The sequence below is a fragment of the Macrotis lagotis genome, chromosome 7 (genome assembly GCF_037893015.1).
Source record: "Macrotis lagotis isolate mMagLag1 chromosome 7, bilby.v1.9.chrom.fasta, whole genome shotgun sequence".
NCBI classification, from domain to species: Eukaryota; Metazoa; Chordata; class Mammalia; order Peramelemorphia; family Peramelidae; genus Macrotis; species Macrotis lagotis.
Window position 1 is genome coordinate 139,306,943 of NC_133664.1, and position 20,851 is coordinate 139,327,793.

General features: G+C 33.9%; 1 protein-coding gene across 2 annotated transcripts in view; it reads right to left on the reverse strand.

The window, feature by feature from the left end:
- Positions 1–5,165: 5,165 nt before the first annotated feature.
- The window catches only part of TES (testin LIM domain protein), an 87,772-nt gene continuing 72,086 nt past the window's right edge, over positions 5,166–20,851 (reverse strand). For both annotated transcript variants that reach the window (XM_074193859.1, XM_074193858.1), the window contains 5 exons: positions 20,550–20,802; positions 19,130–19,462; positions 13,105–13,320; positions 12,263–12,421; positions 5,166–6,415 (listed from right to left, as the gene is read on the reverse strand). In XM_074193859.1, the coding sequence (XP_074049960.1) occupies positions 6,227–6,415; positions 12,263–12,421; positions 13,105–13,320; positions 19,130–19,462; positions 20,550–20,802 (1,150 nt within the window). In that variant the 3' untranslated portion in view covers positions 5,166–6,226. The remainder of the gene's footprint in view (positions 6,416–12,262; positions 12,422–13,104; positions 13,321–19,129; positions 19,463–20,549; positions 20,803–20,851) is intronic.

Below are 20,851 nucleotides of genomic sequence, written 5' to 3' on the forward strand. Positions count from 1 at the left end.
AAGATAATTAGAATGATGTTTCCTTCTTTGTCTGAAGGTCTAGACACTGAAGGGCAATGGGAAAGAAAATCTATGACAGCTCTTGGTAAATGTCAACATCATTAAATAATCTTTTAGGGAAATATTTCAAAACACAAATATTAATAGAATTTTGCGGAGAGTATCTTTAAGGGTCTGAATGATATGGTGTCTTTTTTTTCAATTAATGATGAATATAATTGGGCATAATTTTCTTGAGTTCTCAACTTTCCCTGATACATATAAAGCAAACTCTAAAACTTAATTTTGAACTCACATATGTATAAAATAACAACTTATGAATATATTAAATGAATTACATTGATCAAAACCAAATGTGTTCTAATTTTTGTGAAAAATCCCCCCCAAATATAACCACCTAGGATGGTACTCTAGGTTTAAGGATAATTATGATGATTTTAGTGATTTTTTTACATGGAATTTTTATAAGGTACTCTTCATTATCTCATTTTAGTCTGAATATTCAGGATTAACACATCATAAGCATACATGAATAGATAAGTCTGGCAGGGAGGGAAATGCTCAGTAAGCAGAAAGCAGGATTATAGAATTATCAATTTAGAACTGGGACAGTCCTTAGAAATCACACAATTCAACCCTTCAATCTACAGATGAGGAAATGAAAGTTAGTTTAGTGCAGAATTTTCCAAGATCACAAAGTGGTAAGGGTGGGATTTGAACCTGGAATCCCTGACATTAAATCCATTGTTATTTTCTTAACACAGATATAGTTGTAGTAATACATTTTTTTTTTCTGATAGAGTGGGAAGAACCTGAAAGAAGAAGAAAGGCCAGTCTTGAAGTCATTTAGGTGAGATAACAACTAGAACAAAAGTAGCAATTACTAGAATGATCCACAGATATTTCTTGGGATATTTGTATTTCAAATACCATTGGAGGGTTTATGAGTTTTTGTTACAGAATCACAACATAAAATATTATTTAAATCTCTGAATTATGAACCCTGATATTTGGTATGATTCAAAGTATGTGTTTCTTTAGTTGCTCATTTAAGTTACCAAGCACACATCTCCCAGTTTCAATTTGGTAAAATGGAACTGAGGTATTTCAAAGGTAGAAGCTTGTTTATTTTCTCAATCAAAAACTATTTTCATCTCATTCAATGTGATTAGGTTAGTATGGAGGAAAATCCCTAGGATGAGTAGCATATCCTTTTCTTTGGGACATTTGTTTAAGCGCTAGAAAAAGCATACGAATGGGGGCAGCTAGGTGGCCAGTGAATAGAGCACCAGCCCAGGAGTCAGAAGGACCTGAGTTCAAATCCAGCCTCACTTAATAATCACCTGTGTGACCCTGGGCAAGTCACTTAACCCCATTGCCTTGCAAAATCAAAAGTATATATAGCTATGCCTATGTAAAAAAAAAAGTATCAGTAGGTTTAAAATCAGGGAATCTGGGTTCATATCCTTCCTTTACCTCTCAAATGTTTTTGCCTAGAGAAGAGAATAGTTGGGGAAAGGACATGAAAACATTTTTAATCATTTAAATAGCTACTTTACTGGGGGGGGCAACTTTTACTGCTAAACCTTGGAAGAAGTAAGAATATTGGGTAAAAGTGGTAGCAAGGTCAATTTCATTTCAGTTTAAGAATCCACTTAATAATTGGAGCTATAAAAAAATGTAAAGTTAGTTTCACAGGGCCATGGCATCAGATCTGTGACTCAGAAAGATTATTTTGGTGGCAATGTGAAGGACGACTAGAAAAGGGTATGGACTAGAAGCAATAAGAGTAAGTGCTAGTGGGTCCTTACAATCAAAAGATGTTATGATGCTATTCTCCATTACTCCTACATCTCTTTTAGTCCTACACCTTTCTACTGGGTATTTTTAGAGACTCTCCATTTGGATAAAGGTATAATTGAACTTCCTGACATACCTATCTGATAAATCTAGAATTTGGCATTTAAACCTAGAGTAAGAGGAAAAGATAGGGAGGGAAAAGTAGTGTCAATTAAATGAATATGATTATGAATCAGAAAATCTAAAGTATTATTGGGCACAGGTTATAAGAAATCTGCTTCTTCTGGTAGCTGTGCTTAGGAGAGCATTTTTTTCATATGCAAAACAAAAATCTATCTACTAACATTTCTGGTGGTTAGTCAGTCAGTCTTGTCTTGTGCCTCAATCCCAGTTAAATTTTTGAACTGTGGCACTTTATATGGTATTATTAGTCAATAGCATTTTAAGCAAATTTCAAAAAATAACATTTTCTTAATGATACCATTATAGTTTTACTTTTCTCAAAGACTTGAACTAAATGAAAATTAGATTTAGATTCAGGTAATGAGAATGTTTGGATTGCTCTGTTTCTGGTTTCAAATCCTGTCTCATACTAGCTATGAAACCTTAGCAAGTAACTAGCAAGGTACTTCTCCTATTCATCTGTAAAATGGGGCTAATAATGGCTTTATAATTTCTCTCAGTTCTTATAACCTTAAAGCATTACATGTAATTATTTATTTTTAATATGAAAAAAAAACAAACAAGGCAGATAGGTGGCACAATGGACAGAGCCTGGGCCTGAAATCGGGAAGATTTATCTTCCGGAGTTCAAGTCTGGCCTCAGACACTTACTAGCTAATGTGACCTTGAGTAAGTCAACTTAACCTTTGCTTTAGTTCCTTAGTTGTAAAATGAGGTGGAAAAGGAAATAGCAAACTACTCCAGTGTCTTTGCCAAGAAAACCCCAAATGGCATCATGAAGAGTCAAACATGACTGAAAAACTACTCAACAACAACAAAAAACCAACAACAGTTTCTTTCCATAGTACAGTTAAAATCTACACTTGGGAATTCCAAAGCAAAAAGAACCAGTGTATAGCTTACTTCAAACTAAAATAAGAGTAATATTAATTTAAAAAAAACTTTGCAACTTCTCAAAATTAATTTTAAAAACCTTTTCTTTCTTGCAATCTCCTTTAGGGGAAAAACAAATATTAGTCATGTACTTAATGATCCTTCAGTTAACTGTTATTCAGTCATTTTAGCCTTGTTCCAACTCTTCATGGCTTCATTTGGAGTTTTCTTGGCAAAGATACTGAAATGGTTTGCCATTTCCTTCTTCAGTTCATTTTACAGATGAGTAACTGAGGCCACAAGGTTAAGTTAATAAGAGTGTTTGAGGTTGGATTTGAACTCAGGAAGATGAGTCTCAGAATCCGGAGGACTTGGGTTTAAGTCCTGTTTCTGACAGGTTGTGTGTCCTTGGACAAGTTACCCTCTCAACTGCCCAAGAAACTCTTTAATACTAAATCATAGACAAGTTAATGATTTCTTGGATGGATAGGAAAAATAAACATGATAAAATCAGTTTACTTTTTAACCCTTTATTCTGACACTGCCAATTTTTTTAACTAAATATGTCCATACTCTTTAGAACTACTATTTCTTTACTTGCTGGAGAGATAAAACAAATTCTTAACTTTTTTTTTTTCTAAGATGGGCCTTTTTGGCAGTCTGGTGAAGTTGATAAGACTTCTCTGAATGTTTGGAATATGTAAAATAAAATATTTAGCATTATGTTGGAAACCCATTATATTAAAATCTTTATTAAAACTTTTTAAAAACTCATGGCTCACAGTTAAAGTCTTTCATTGTAAAAGAAATTCTTAGTTAGATACCAATTGAACAAATTCAGTTCTTCCCAGGAAACTAGTTTTGTAAAACAGAAACAAGGTACCCTCACTATGTTCAGAGAGAAATAGATGTTTCAGTTAACAGAAGTAAAATACTCTAAAGACTAACAATAAGATCAGTTTTCTGTCCTTTTCCCAGAGGGATATAGACTATTAAAAATATTTTCCCAAGAACATAGCTGATAGAAAACTATTTTATACTAAGTGTGGCTAATTTTGATGTGAACAAAATCATTTCAGCATAATGGACAAATTTTCTAATCTACAAAAATGAGGTGGGGAGGGGTTGGACTAAATGGTTTCTTAATTCTTTCATGGTTCTAACATTCTAGAATTCTCTGCATGCAGAAAAGTCAAGATGGGCCATCAGATGATCGGCTGTGGATGACTTAGCTTTTCTCAGCAATACAATGATCCAAGACAACTCTGAAGGACTTATGATGAAGAATACCATCCATCCCCGGAGAAAGAGTTGATAACTTTCAGAATATAGCTTGAAATGTACTTTTTTAACTGAAATTTCTTTTGGGGGAGGGGTTGTCCATGTTCTCTTTTACAACATGACTTGAAGAAATGTTTTGCATGACTACACATTTATAATCTATATCAAATTGCTTGCTTTCTCAGTGAGGAATGGGTGGGGATTGTAGGGTGGGGATGCATTAAGGGAGAGAATTTGGTACTGAAATTTTAAACAAAAGATAAGAATATTGGATTTTTCTATTCCTTTCTTTGCTTTGGAATATGAGAGAAAAAAATACTGAAAAGCCACTTTAAAAATTCTATGTAAAAGTAAAATTGTCCCTGGGAGCTTGCATAGGGTAGTTGGGAGGAACTCAAAAATCTTCCTGGCTTTGGAATGAGATCTACGGTTTTGCTGTTTACTACCTATGTATCCTTAAGAAAAGCATTTGACTTTTTCTGGCCTGTGAGGTTAAATTTGATCAGTGCTTCTCAAAGTCGTGTCTAGGGACCTTTTAGAGAGCCCAACAAAGTCAGAACTCTAAAATAACAAGATATTTTCATTCTTAATGCCACATATGATACATAGATACAGATATGACTTATAAAAAGTCTCTGGAGGCCTCAGTAATTTTAATATTATAAGGGAATACCAAGAACAGACTATTTGAGAACCACTGATCCTTATTAAATTCACTTCCAATTCTAAAATTCTGTGCCCTAACTTCCTGAATAAGAATTTTCTTAGTAACTATATCTACAATTAAAAAAGTACAACTCCTAACCAGTCAAATATTGATGACTCTAAGCCCTTTACTCTTCTGTTATTAAACTTGATACTTTCTCATTTTCAAATATTTCACTGTTTTAAGCAAGCTTACTCACTTTTTGAAAAACCAAGATGTCTTTAATCCTTGAAAATATTGCCCCCTGCTGTAAAAGAAGCATAATTACAGCAGGATGTAATTTTTCCTACTAAAAAGATTATAATAAAACTATAGACAATCATTAAAGTGATCAAAGATCTGTTTTATTTTGAATATACATGCACAAATACACTTCTAATGTATGTATAATTTGGATGCTTCTGTAAACATCCTGTTATTGGTTTTATATGTATACATATGTGTGTAGATATATTTACATATTTATCTACATATACATATATATATATATATTTTAAGGTGGGGGCCTTTTGAAGAAAAAGAAATTAGCCATACCAAAGAGTATTATTATCAACTGTCACAGAACAGTTATCCTTTAGGGGAAAAAAAAGAGAGACATATTAAGGGTTTAGCAAATCCCAAATCTGCCAACTACAATTAGCACATTTCACAAGTTCTCTTGGCTCCAAGGTATATACTTTGAGATACAGATGCAGATGCTCTTAGAATTGACAACATATGTTATAACTGAATATTTGAAATGCAAACCACATCACATTAAAAAAGTCCAAGGCCCATCTATAAAGAATAATAAAGCTGACAATTCTGTATTTTGTGCTACATATAAAACCTTCCCAAATAAATGATAACTATAGATCAAGGACAGGTCATCATTGACCACAGCAAGTTTTATGAGATTAAGGATGTGAAGTTGAGTAATTTCAAGCAGACAATAGAATCAAGACAAAAAAAATCTTTTTTCATCACTGGGCAGTGAATAGATGAAAGCCATCCTTCAACCTCTTCCCAACAGTCAGAAAAGTTCAATATTGCATACCACCAGAATAAAATGGAGTTGAAAGAGAATGCATACATTATTTAGTTTTTAAGTTATTTCTGTTCAACCTTAAAAGTGAGAGAAAAAAGATAAACCTGGCCTTTCCAAGTAAAATATGCAATTTCCTCTATTTTAGAATTGAATTGGTGCTCGATACAATTTCTAAAATATGAAAGTAAAGGCAAAAAGTAAAAAAAGGGAAGGAGAAACAGAAATAAAATTTTTCAACTTATTCTAGGGGTTTTTTATTTTTTTATTTTTTCCAAATGCCCAAATTCCATTTTACAGTAGAAATGCAGACCACTTTGGAAGATAGTATTGGCTCAGAATTATCTAGTGCATTCTCATTAAGACATCATTTTTTTACATTCTACTGAACAGAAAAGCATTGCTTCTATTGGAATAAACTTTTGACCAATCAGACACTTGCTGCAACAGGAACAGAGAAAGCACTCCTCAGAGGCATGCCAGTTAAAATTGTTGTAAGTCACTCGTTGTACTTCTGGATCAATTGCATTATGACATCCTTGACAAATCTGTTGAATGAAAAAAAAAATTCAAACTAAAATAATACCACAGAATCTTAACTAAATGTTTTTGACTCAAATTTTACAAGTGATAAATTAAATATATGACTACTTTAACTACAGGAGATACCTAACTATAGGGGACCTAATTGTAAAAACTTGAGCAGAAACACTGTCCTTCAAATTATATGAGCTTTTTTCATATGGTAGCAAAGAATTGAAAAATGAATTGGGGAATGGCTGAACAAATTGGGATGGAATACTACTATATATACTGTAAGGAATGATGTAGGGGGATGGTTTCAGAAAAATATGAGAAGACTAATGTCAGTTGAAACAAAATGACATGGGTAGAACTGGGAGAACATTGTACACAATAACAGCAATATGATAATGATGTAGTACTGTGAAAGGCTTAATGACTCTCATCAATACAATGATCCAGAAAATTCCAAAGGCTCATGATGAAAAAATTATAACTACCTCCAGAGAGAGAGAAGTAATGAATTCTGAGTACAAATTTGAAGGATATATTTTTGTCACTTTATTTTTCTTAGGTTCCCCCCACACACAACATGGTTAATATGGAAATATTTTATATGACTTCTTATGTATAATCTATCATATTTTTTGCCTTCTCAATGAATGGAGGAGAGGGGATAGAGGAAAGAACTTGGAAATGAAAATGATAAAAAATTAAAATTACTTAAAATTATTAAAATTAATTACTAAAATAATTAAATATGAAAAGCTATGACCTTTGACCTTTATGACAAATAAGAAAAAAATGTTATTTGGCGCCTTTCTCTTTCTTCTGGAAAATATTTCCTAGGTGCTCTGTCCAGCCTTCTGCTGACTTAATTATGTTGAGTTTGTTGTATTACCCCACATTAAGATGCACAATAGTTCAGTATAAACTGCAGTGACAGTTTAAAAAGGATTTTCATGCTTCATTAGAATTGTAAGTAGGTTGATCTCACCTATTACATTAAAGCCTGTAGTTCTGGGGCAACTAGGTGACGCAGTGAATATGGGGTGACTAGGTGGCACAGTGAATAGAGCACCAGCCTTGGAGTCAGGAGTACCTGGGTTCAAATCCAACCTCAGACACTTAATAATTACCTATCTGTGTGGCCTTGGGCAAGCCACTTAACCCCATTGCCTTGAAAAAAATGGGGAAAAAAACCCTGTATTTCTTATAGATAATGTTGAATGGAGATATTAAAGGTAATTAAAGATTATGCTTAAAAAGACTAACAATACTTGAGGAAAAACTGGCTTTGCAGAAATTATATAATGATTTATAATAAATTAAAAACACATTTGGAGACAAGAGTATTATATTAAAAATTATGGATTTAACAGGGAAAATTGGGCAAGCTGCTTTTAAGAGGAAAGGGAAGTCATTCAGAGTCGGGTAGATCTAATTTAAGAGACTACGTCAGGATATGGTTGATGTGTTAAGGAATCTGAAGAACCTATCATAGAAGAAAGGAAACAGAGAAGAAAACAATTTATCAGAATTGCTTTAAGAGATCAGTAGCAGCAGCTAGGTGGCACAGTGAATTGAGCAACAACCCTGGAGTCAGGAGGACCTGAGTTCAAATCTGACCTCAGACATTTAAAATTATCTAGCTGTGTAACCTTGGGCAAGTCACTTAATCCCATTGCCCGAGAGAGAGAGAGAGAGAGAGAGAGAGAGAGAGAGAGAGAGAGAGAGAGAGAGATCTGCTAACAGAAAAGGTTTGACTGCTAGTTCTCACCTGGCTGAATGAAGACTGAAGTGTGTAGCTAATGCCTAGTATATATATAGCATTTAAGAGGTAAAAATCTCCGAAAAGAGCTTGTGTTTCTTTTCTGTTCCCTTTAGCAAATGAGAAGACTAGCAATATGGTTACTTTGCTATAGATTCTGCAGTATAAAAGAACAACCAACCAGGATGATGTCAACCAAAGTTTTTTGGTGTGAACTATGTTCAGATTGGACAAGAGTAAGTGACTGCCTTGGATGGTAGTAAAACCCTGAGCCTGCCAGCTGGATGAGTCTTTTTAATACTCTGATTTCAAGTGAACAACTATTTTTAGTAATATTGTCTAAATATCATTTTAGGGGTGATTTTTTTTATTGAAACATCTTGTAAATGCTGCTTCTAATATAGAAGAGAATTTGTCCAAATGAAGAGCAGTGAGGACAAGAGACAAGAAGTTAACAGTTATATGATGGATTTGTTCTGGAATGGACCAATACCATCAATAAGAGTCCAGATTTGTGAGTTATCCAGAACATGTGGGTTTTCCCTTCATGTAGTTTCCTGCCAGGTTCATATAAGTCCAGACCTACTCTTCCCCTCAGATACTGGTCTCAATGGTACAGTGGAAGAAACATGTAGTTTAGAGGTGATAGAGAGGGAGAAGATACATATGACTTCAAGAACAGATTAGGATAGAAAGGAATATTATCAACAAAACACTGAACTCCTCGAGAAAGGAGGGAGCACAAGCTGAGGGACTTAGAAACAAATGTCACTAAGATTTGGCTAGATGATACAGCTAAGTATCAACAGAGGAGAGATTGCTGAGATTTCTGTATTTGCCCAATCTCTATGTATCTTCTATAGGGCAGACTTGGGGGATGAATGTGTTTCATGTCTACATATCTTAATAAAACTACTTAATAAAACCTCTAAATTGCTTGTCCTATACAATTTTTATAATCTGTTGCATCCTGCAAATGACTATATCATGTACCCTTTGGGTGGTACTGGGTATCCTCTAACTTGCATCCACATGGCATCATGGAAGAACTCTAATGTTAAAAGATGAGTCTTTGTTTTGGCTTGTCATCAAAGCACTGGACAAAAATATCCCAAATGCAATTCAGCCCAAGAATTTCTTTCTCCTGTTCAATTCTGGAATCTCTTCATTGCTCATGTGCAACATCTCTCCAAGACATATGTCCTTATAGAGTATTTTTAAGGTTGTTTATGCACAGCAGCATCTAGACAATATACATTTTTTAGTGTTTTTTCCTGGATGGATAGTTAATCCAAACTTTGCAAACTTCAAGAAATTAAGGATCCTATTTGGAAGGTACTTCAGTGTCCTGGGGCTTGATGCAATCAACATAATGTCACTCACAATCAGGAACATCTGGCGAATTTTGCCATCTCTATGGAATCTTTCCTTACTTTAAACTCTGTCCTGGACTTTCTCCATGACAGTAACAAACACCTTTGACCAGTAGGTCTCCATGTTTTATGATCTCATTTGCTATGAATAATCTGAAGTTTTACAAAATTCTTTCTAATATTACATCTACCAAGAATTTTTGTATGTTTTTCATGTATGCATGGGAAACATTCATTGGAAACCTGTTGCTCTACCAAATCATTGATTGATGGGTGATGTGATCTGATGTGTAATATAGCTAAAGGCTACTGGCTCTTTATCATACCTTTCATCTAGGATGTTCCAGATGTATGTGCAATTGTTAAATTTTATAAAGAGAGAAAATAGGCTCAGTAGTCACTGATACTCTATTGTGTTTTTTTTTAAATAATAGTAAGTTCTGAGGTTTTAATCAAGCCGTTGGTCTTCTCATTACTCGGACAAAACCAGTCTTAAGAAGAAAAAAAGCTTTCATCTCAAAGAGAAGATAAGGATTATTGAAAATTCTATCTAGCCAGGCATGGTGGCACATGCCTTTAATTCCTGCTCCTGAGAGAAGCGGGTTACTTGAGTTCAAGAGTTAATTGAGCAACAATATGGCTAAAACTCATTGCAAGTCTCCATTATGTCTGGTAAAATATGGTGAGAATGGAGGCCACTAAATCTACCTAAGAGGAAGTGAACCAATATAGGCCTGAAAAGTAAAATAGACTAAAACTTCTGTGGCAGTCAGTATTGGAATCCATTTGCAATGGTCACTCTATACTTGCATGCTGGACAAGATAGGGTGGGTGTTGTTTTTAAAAAAAGATAATTATCTAAGGCTAGGGTTTTGTCCCTCATTATTTTTTTTTCCAACTTCAGTCAATCTGCAAGGTCCAAGGATAAATTTCCTTAAGAACTAATAAGAAATGGGCTGTCCACCCAACTGCATGTCATATTCTTGGTGGTAAGTGTTCTTTATCCACTTGTTTTTTTACTGTGTAGATTTTTAAGGCTGACTTATTGTAGGACTATAAATCTCACTGAAGAGGGCCCATGTTATTTGGAGCATGATGCAAGCACCATGATGTCATTTGCAAACAGGAGCATCTTGGAGTATTTTTTCATCTCTAACAAATCTTTATTCCATTCTTGTTTATATCTTCAACTGGTATTGATAATTAGAGGGTCAGTTAGAATAAAAAAATATCCCATATAATTGCAATATATTCATAAGACTGTCTTGTTGGAGAAGAACTTTTAATGTTATATTTTGCTCTGAAGTGTATACTCTTGTAATAAAAAATAAGCACAGAAAGATTTTGTACTCTACATTTCAGTCAACTATGTGACTGAAGAGAATATCTATTGGGATTATAGTCCTGAATCCCTTGTATTTTCAAGGTCTCCCTAGATCTGCCTTGCACACATAGATGATTAATAAATATTTACTGGATTGAATAAAAATGTCCTAAAAATCAGAAAACAGACATGATTAGTTGGGTGGACAGCCCGTTTCTTATTACAAGCTTTGGGTAATAATTTAGCCAGTGAATTTTCTCATTCTTTTGAGTACCTTTTCTCCTTTGAGAAAACTTGAAAAATCAAGTATTAAATTAAGAAATTAAGTTTATAAAGGCTTTTTCCTATGTTTTATTCAACAAATACTAATTAAAAACAAGGCAAACAAAAAAACAAACCCAAAAATACCTGTTTTCCCCCTTTATTCTACAATAGAAAGCAGTAAATTGCCAAAACTGAGATATCTCATGCATTTAAGGATCTGCAACGCCATTATATGATGAATGGTGAATCATTTTTGTGTTGCTTAAAAGTAAGCAAAAGCTGAGAGAAAAATAATGATGATAAAGACTATGAGGATTTGCTTTTAGAAAAATCCCAACATCTCAAAGAACCATTTATAGAATCCTAGGAAAAACTATAGAATCTATCCAAATATGGAGCTGATTATTTCCTGCCTGGGTTTCAGTTTTTATTCACTCTTTACTACCTTAATAGTTTTTCCTTTTTTGGTTCTGCCCTTGATTTCATTATTTCATGTTTGTTTTTCAATCACTTCCCAGTTGTGTTTTACTTCATGTCCCCATTTGAGGTTTTCCAGAAAACAATACTGGAATAATTTGCATTTCCCTCTCTAACAGCTAGATGGTGCAGTGGATAGAGCACCGGCCTTCGGAGTCAGGACAAGAGTTTGTATATAGCCTCAGACATTTACTGTGTGACCTTGGGCAAATCACTTAACCCTGATTGCCTCACATCTAGGGCCATCTCCAGTCACACTGACTCATATCTGACCATTGGACTCAGATGGCTCTCGAGGAGAAAGAGAGGCTGGTGACTTAGCATTGTACCCTGCTCGCTCAAATCCAATCCATTTCCTTGTCATGGCATCATTTCCCTTATGTCATGGTCTTCTTGAAGAATGAAGGAAAATTTCATCATCAATGCAAATCTCAATTCATTTTGGAACATCTAGATGGCCCTAAAGAACTCTGCAGTGTTTTCTGTTCAACACACTCTTTCTGCTTAAGACTCATGAGTAGAGCTAAGGCCTTCTCGTGTAACCACAGTTTTTTGTTCAGTGGAGCCTTCTGCTTTCTGTTTTTAAGTTTATAGATGTAATATGTAAAAACTTTAGGGTGTTATAGGATAATAGGAGTAATTTTGTCTCCAAAAGATCTCTCACCACAGCATGATTCCTCACGTAGCAAGGCTTGCATATGGGCTTGTTATTGACCATGACATAGATTTCCCCCGCAAGAACGCAGTCACAGTCAAAGCAGCAGAAATGTTTCAGATGCCAGCTCTGATTCTCTGCCTGGGTATATTCATTACTGAATATCAACTAGAAAGACGAAAAAAAAGGAAGAAAAAAAGTCATTCCCCCCCTTTAGAGCCTAAAAACTCATTTAGCAATGGTTTTATGATTAGATTCCCTGATCCAATAAAGCATAGATATACAATCAATTTGAGAAGTAAGGGGTTAAGCTTGAAAATCAATTGAAGTACTATTTCTAACACAAATTGATTTTTATGACCATAGGCAAGTTGATTAAACCTTTGGAGCCTCTGTTACCATCTTTCTAAGATTACACATTGCTACTATGTAACAGTTGTCATACCAGAATTCCCCATAGGTTTACTTTCCCCTCAATTCCCCAAATGTGGTTTCTTTTCTTATGTTTCATACTTAAAAAAAGAAAATCTACTATCTGACCAGTTATCTCTCAGTATATATTAAGACAGTCTTCTTTCTATTTCTACTATTAAACATACATCATAAGTTTTCTCCTCTTTGTGACACAGGAGCTTAAAATGAATTAGAAGTCAATAAATAATAGGTAAATAAAACACATTTTACCTTGAACACATTCTAATTACCCTTCACTCTATGGTTATATTACTTTAGAGGACAACTTGGGACTAGAGTGGAGAGTGAGTGTGCGTGCGTGCATGTGGTGTGCGTGCATGTGTGTGTGTATCTCTGTCTGTCTGTCTATATGTCAGTCAGTCCCAGGAATCTCTTACCTCATCACACCCAGCACAGCGGGGTTTCTCACTGTCACAGTAATGCCTGCCACAGTACAGCTTCCCATTCTTCCAAAAATAGATCAAGTCGACCAGAAGCTCACTGCAGGTGCTGCAGACAAAACAGGCAGGGTGCCAAAATTTGTCATATCCAGCTCTCTCAGCGTAAACTGCGGGATCACCTTCTTTCATGCTCTGCTTGCAGCAATAGCAGGACTGAAATGGACACCATGTGGAAAAATCAAGTCACCAAACTGACAATGCTAATAAACACATAAGATTTAGTAGGCATTCATTCATTCAAGGGCTGCTGTCACTTGATACAATGCGAACAATGAGTTCTATATCATCCTTGGTATTCCATGTCTTCTTTTCATCTCTGTCCAAACAACTAGACCATTACTTCTTCCCACTAATATATCTACAAAAATATTGACCAATCAAAGCTAGTATAGGCAGTGAATCATCCATGAAGAACAAAAAAAGTCCCTTAATTAAATTTGTGAAATTAAACAATCCCACATCATCCCTTTGCTGTAAAATAACGTATGGTCTATATTAGGAGTTCTTAACTTGAAGATCAAGGACTTTTAAAAATTTTCATAATTATATTTCAACATAGTTTTCTTTATAAACCTAGGCATTTTATTTTATGCATTTAAAAACATTACCTTTGAGGAGTAAAATCACAGGCTTCAGCAGTCTGCTAAAGGGCTTCATGACACAAAAGCAATTTAGCTAAGGTAGAGATGCTCCCCTCCCTTTTGTGTTTAGCCTTAAAATGAGTAATCAATGATCAATGGGAATCTCAACCACAAATGAAAGAGGAAGCATGGGTCTAATACTGACCCTAGTCATATTGTTGTGGGCTTGCCAAGGCAACGACATGCAGGAACTCAAAATTCAATAAATCTAGCAGCTTTATAGGGGTGAATTAATTAAATGTTTGACCAAATGTATCCCTCAAATAATGTTATAAACATTCAGATAGCCCTTGGTTCCTCACCCCAGTCAGATGAGCAGTCTTGGAGTAAAAATGTGACCAAAAATCTTTTTTTGCACACATTTGGTTATCTGGTTATCGTTGTGACCATTAAGTGGGTCACTTAATCTCTCAGTAGCCCAGGCACCTTCTCTTGCTTGAGGGATTTTCCTCATTGGCAGTTGAAATTTCATCACGAAAGTCTGATCCACAGTTAGAAAGTAATTATTCATTTTTATAAAAAGAGTTCTTGAAAAAAATCCATCTAAGATTTCTTTAGATAATTCACATCCTAATAAATTTTAAATTATAACAAACTTCTAAAAACATATGATTTATACATAACTTCCCTATTAGTTACTTATATCTATTTTTCCTCATTGAAAAGCTCAGTGGCTTTTAGTCAGAACTTTCTTTTGTCTTACTTTAAAAAAACAATGATCAAGTTGTTATATAATCTGCAGCCAACTTTTGGCAAAGCTAGGAAGATTAACAAGAAAACAATAAGAAATTAAAAGCATTAAATAAAGACTTAGTTAATAAACAAAGGAGCAGAGATCAGATGGAGTTAGGAAAAGAAAAAGTATTGGGTAAAACTAAATACCAGCATAGACAATGTCCAAAGAAAGACAACTCTGGTCATCTGCAAAAGTAAGAAATCTAGAAAAAGGTACAACCTAGAAAATTAACAACTGATTTGCTTAGTTCATCTCTCTATATCTATGTACTTATAATATTATGGTATAGATATGCTCTAACATTTATTAGAAAAGAATTAGTAAATATTAAATTCATAATAAATTAATTAAATAAATTAAATAAATATTACTTATGTCAAAACTATCATATAGAAAATCATTGCATGTGTTTATAAAATTTATAGTTATAAATAAGGCATGAAATTTATTGGGAAAGAGTAATGAAATGATACTAGGAAGGTTGCCTCCCTTAGGATATAGAATTACATAGATATAGAGTTGGAGAGAGCATAAAGTCTATGAAGACAATTAGTTTCATTTTACAGATGAGCAAAGTGAGGCAAAAGAAAAAGTTGAATTATTTGCCTAGAATCATAAAGATCATGTCTAGATTTAAACAGGATTTGAAGGCAAATATTCCTGACCCCCCCCCCCCGGTGTATTATACTGACACTATTTTTACTAGTATAAATTTAAAATAAAAATACACACTTTATTTCTGACATCCTTTTTCTACATTTGGTGATAACAGCTGACATTTATGAAGCACTTTTAAGGTTTGTAAAGAGGCTTACAGAATTTAATTCATTTAATCCTCACAGCAACTATTTGAAGTAGGTGATGATATTATTCCCATTTTACAGATGAGAGAAACTTGGATTTTACTCCTTATTCTGCCACTAAATTAGCAATGTGAATGATTGGGATTTAATTTAGAAGCAGTTTGGTGGAATGCTAGGCCTAGAGTCAGAAAGGACAGAGTTCAAATCCAGTCTCAGATTCTTACTAGCTGTGTGACCCTGAGTGATCCTATTTTACCTTTGAGTTAACCTCTATCTGTCTGTTTACTCAAAGGTAAAATAGGAATAATATTATCACCTACCTTCCAGGATTGTTTTGAGGACTAAATAAGAACCATAAGATAACAGTACTGATCACACAGGAGGCAATTAATAATTGCTCACTTCCTTTCTTCTTATTTACCTACTGAAAAGCCTCAGTTTTATCATTTATAGCAGAGGTGGGGAAACTTCCAGGCTGAGAGTCCTGTTGGTCTGGCAATGCCAAAGCAAGCACAAGTAGGTCTAGAAATTCAATAAGTCTATAATCTTTTTAAGGGTGAATTAACTAAATGTTTGACCAAATATAGCTCGTGAATAATGTCATAAATATTCAAAGAAAAAAGGTTCTACATCCTGATTTATAGAATGAGGGAACTATCTAGATTTTATTTTTATAGACCTATAAAAATCTAAAAACTAAATAACTGTAAAACTATTGGATTAAGAATTAAAAAACCCAAATTAAGTTCTGTCCTTCTACTAATTAGCTATATGATTTTGGACCAATCATTTAAATTCATTGGACTCCAGTTTTCTCATTAGTAAAACTAATGGGTTGGATAAAATTAGGAATTATATCTGAGTCTGTGAACTTTAAAAAAATATAGAGATAACTACAATTTGATATAATTGATTTCCCTTGCATACATATACATATATATATATATATTTATGTATGTTTTTATGCATTTGAATACATTTTATTGAGAAGGGGACACACACAGGTTTCAATAAAGTACCAAAGGAGTCCCTTGATACAAAAAAAAATTAATAAAATAAAAATAAATAAATTAATACTAAATAAATAAATGAATGAATAAAAATAAAAAATAAATAAATTAAAAGATCTTTTAGGTCCACTATCTCAAATATTCAATGAAAACAACACAGGCTGCTTAGAGACAGTTTGAATTATGAAAATTTTCTTAAAAGCTTAAATACAAAATAATTTCATGTCACCATAAAAATGTATTGTAAAATGTTTTAGAATATATTTTATATACATTTCACCTCATTTTTTAAAAGTGCTTGTTCAAAGCCCTTTATAATTCTCCCCACATACTCTTATGAGCTAATGACCCTGGCCTCTTTGCTGTTTTTCAAACAAAATACTCCATCTCTTCACTGGCTGTTCCCTCCAACTCCAGCCATAGAACCCTCTTCTCTTCTTATCTCCATTTCCTGGATTTCTTGGCTTCATTCAAATCCCCGCTAAAATCTCTCTTTCTCAGGAAGCCTTTCCCAATCCCTCTTAATTCTAGTGCCTTTCACTCTGATTAGTCTCAGTTATTCCTATATATGGCTTGTTTGCATATAGTTGTTTGCAAGTTGTCACAGCCATTAGATGGTAACCTCTTGGAAGACAGGGATTATGTTTTACTTTTCTTATATACTTGGGAATTTAGCATTGTGCCTGGCAGAAAGAAGGTGCTTAATAAATGTTTACTGACAATGGGCAATAAAAAGTACCATTTTAATTTTATCATTTACATAGTGATTTTAGGTCTGTAAAGCCTTTCACAAATATTTTATTCTCACAGCAAATCATTTTACAGCTAAGGAAACAGGCAGAGAGCTTAATGCTTTGCCCAGAATCATTTAATTAGTAAGAGTCTGAAACTAAATTTGAACTCAGTCTTCCTGACTCAGGGAAGATAAGGATAAATGATAACAAGTGGTATCACTTGGCTGCCAAAAATTACCTTACTATACTAAAAAGTCATTAAAGACTCAAATCAACATCTTCTAGATAGAAAGAAGTCAAGTTAAAACATTATGATTATATTTCTGGTTCTTCTTCTGAGTTCTATGAAATACAAGAAAAATAACTTAATGTCTATGTGTTTTTATTTCTCCAGATACAAAGTCATTTCTTTCTCTGTCACTGCAATTTTGTGAGGGAAAAAACGTCATCTGGCATTTCTGAAAATATCCTTAACTTTCAAAGGAAAGGTGCATGAAATTAAGGGGTTACTGTTATAAAGTACAACAAATAATACAGAATCCTGGAGGATATCAAATTTTCAAGTTTCCCCACATTATTAAGAGAATTTCATCATAAATTATTTTAATATTTCAGTCTTTTTAGATCAATTCGACTAAACACGAACTATGATTCAGGAATTGCCCCCCCACCCTAATCCTTTGTTTTCTCAGATAAAGGAAATGAATCATACTTAATAGTTGTTTTTAAGAAACAAGTTATTATATTAAATAAAGTTACAGGAAGAAATACCAATCATCCTAGGATTATAGACTTAAGAGCTAGAAGGGATTTTAAAAGCCATGAAGTTTTAAGATTTTCATTTTACAGATAAGGAAACTGAGGCCAAAGAGGTTAAATGACTTGGGAGTGGGTAGAGTGGATTCAAACTTATTTTCTTGTGCTAGGCTCCACCATGGCCACAACACTTCTGGGGGCTGCAGAACCAGATTAAAATGTAATTGAAAAATAGTTTAAAAAAATTAAAATACAGTAAAAAATAGATAATTTCACATTTCAAACCATAGTCAATGTGCAACCTACAGGGATCCTTATGGATATAAATCACTCACTTTTATTTGAGTTTGACACTACTACTTCATAATTCTAATGCATCTGCATCACTTCTATCCAAGGGGAAAAAATTTGGAGGAATCCTTAAGATATCAAAAGGTCTAGTAACATTTAAAAAAAACAGTAATTCAACAATTTAAAAAAAACAGTTTAACATCAATGATTTCCAATTTTTTCCCTTAAATATCTTCTAGAATGTAGGTGCAACTACTCTTATTTCAAAGCCTATTTCAAAATTTTCTTACTAATTTAAGAAGTAATTATATGGTATCATGTCTTAGCTTTTTCTTCTCTAGGCTAGGCAAACCAACTCAGCTTCTTCTAAAATTTGAGTCTGGACTTGAACTCCATTCTTTTCTGATTTCAAGGCTGGTTCTACAGGCACTAGATCATGCTGCCTCTAGTGGTGTGTGTGGGCATAGCAATACACGTATAATGTGTAGTTGCTGTTAGCATAAAAGGAAATGCTCAAATTTTTGTCTAATTTTCATACTTAAGAAAGCAACTGAACCAATAGTCAAATAAGTGTATAGACATTTTTGGTGGTGGATGAATACCATTACAATGTCTTTTATAATCTATTATAATTTCTATATATTTTCTATATTTTTCTACAATTAAATATTTCTATAATTAAAAATTATATTTAGAAAAAAGCCAAGAGGTAAGGTTCATTCTTGTCCTTCCGTTAATTTCTCAATTCTTCAGCATAATTAGTGAAGCTCATAGAGGAAAACCCCAACTCTAAACAACAATTTCAATGTCACTTCTTAAAGTTAATTGATTGAATTAAATTTTGCTTTCATTTGTTTCTCTTGTCTACTATTCTGCTAGAGAAGTATGAGGAAGTAGGAAAAATAAGTGGACAAAGGGAGACTGAGTTAAAGCCAAGATGTGGCTCATGGCTTCAGAACAACAAAGACAAATCTGTCACTTCAAAACTTACATATTCCTCTCTGTGATCTGCTGACTTAGCTTCCACTGCTCCCACTGTGGACGTAGTGTCTCTGTGCCCACCATCAAGTGTTTGGCTGTCAATAGCTTTTGTCTCCACCTCACTGGGGAGTTTGACATCTCCCACACCGAGGGCCTCAGTCTTGTATTTCTTCACAAACTGTTCCATCTGTTTCACCTCACTGGGAGTCAGCTCATGACACTTGGAAGGATCCTGATCATGAGCAGGGAGTTGCTTTGCTAATTGTTTCTTCCTATACTGGGCCCCCTCAGAGCCAGTCACAGGTTGTTTGTCCTTTGGAAGCATCTGCATATACTGCCGAGCCTAGAGTTAGAAACAGAAAGAACCAGGGGCATAAGAGAATTCAAAACTTTAAAGCAAAACAGCAACTATTTCACTTAGGCAGGCACGCTTTCATTTTTTCATAAAAGAACAATAAAGGTTCCCAATATAAATAAATAAATAAATAATGGGATTTTTTTTAAAAAAAGGAAATTGAGAATAGTATTAACTATTATAGACTGATCTTTATAAATTTTTAAGATCTTTTTTTAAAGTTCAGCCTATTTTCTCCATCTTCCTGATCGATTTTTAAATGAGTCCATATAACATTTTCCTTTATATTATTATAAAGCAATGCAAATATTAAAGAACCATGAAGTATGAATTTTTTCTTGAATTTTATTTTCACTGTCACATACAACACAAATTACATTAAGTCATGACAGCTTCACAAAGCTGCCTTCATTCTAATCTAAATTTCTGAGCAAAGAAACTCTCCTAAAAGATTTCTCAGATGTCCAATTTGGCTGAAGTTCTAAGATAACTGGAAGCATGCACTGAACAGTACGCTCACTTTTCTGGCCTTATACAGTAATAGGAGGGCTCCACTGAATGCTTTCCTCAGCATCAGGGACATAAATTATATTCTTTACAATTACAGAAGTCATCCTTTATGATCTTTTAATAAATGAGAAAGTTTCAAGATTTCCAAACTTGATAATGGAGTATACACAAGGTATGTATACTCTTTTCTCCCTAGTAATAAATGTGAAATATATCCTCAAGGAATTAAAAACACTAATTCAGAAATCCTTGAAATATTCCCTAACATTTGCACAAGGGAGAATTGCAAAAGATAGAAAGAATTCTGAGTTCAAGTAATGGAACTCCCTAGAAGAGTTTATTTTATAAGAAAAACAGAGCACATATGAACAATGATTGGTATCAATTTCCTTACTTTGTCAAAAAGATCCAAAAAGATAAACCCCAGACCTTAAAAAAAGTCTGAACAAGAATGAACAAAATCCCTTATAATCTCCATATATATTTATCTCCTCCCCCTCCACACACCCCCACACACCTCTCCCCGCCCCCCCAAATCTATACCCACATTTTTTTTTAAACTTACCAATGCTTGATTCTGGACAGGGGGAGCCCATTCATAGGTAACTGTATTGATGGAGACATTCTTCTTGGCAGGCACAGGATTGGTCAAAATCATTACATTGCGTTTATACATGGGAATTCCATCTGTTTTCAGCTTTGCAATCAAAGTAGTATATTTCGTATCTTCAAATAGTTTTCCCACTTTCCGATCTTCCTCATTGCTCATAAAAACATCATGTTCCTCTTGGCCACATTTGCAGTTGCGGCATATTTTCCTATAATTTTGGAGAAAAGCAGGCAATGTTAAGCATCCTATTTTATTTA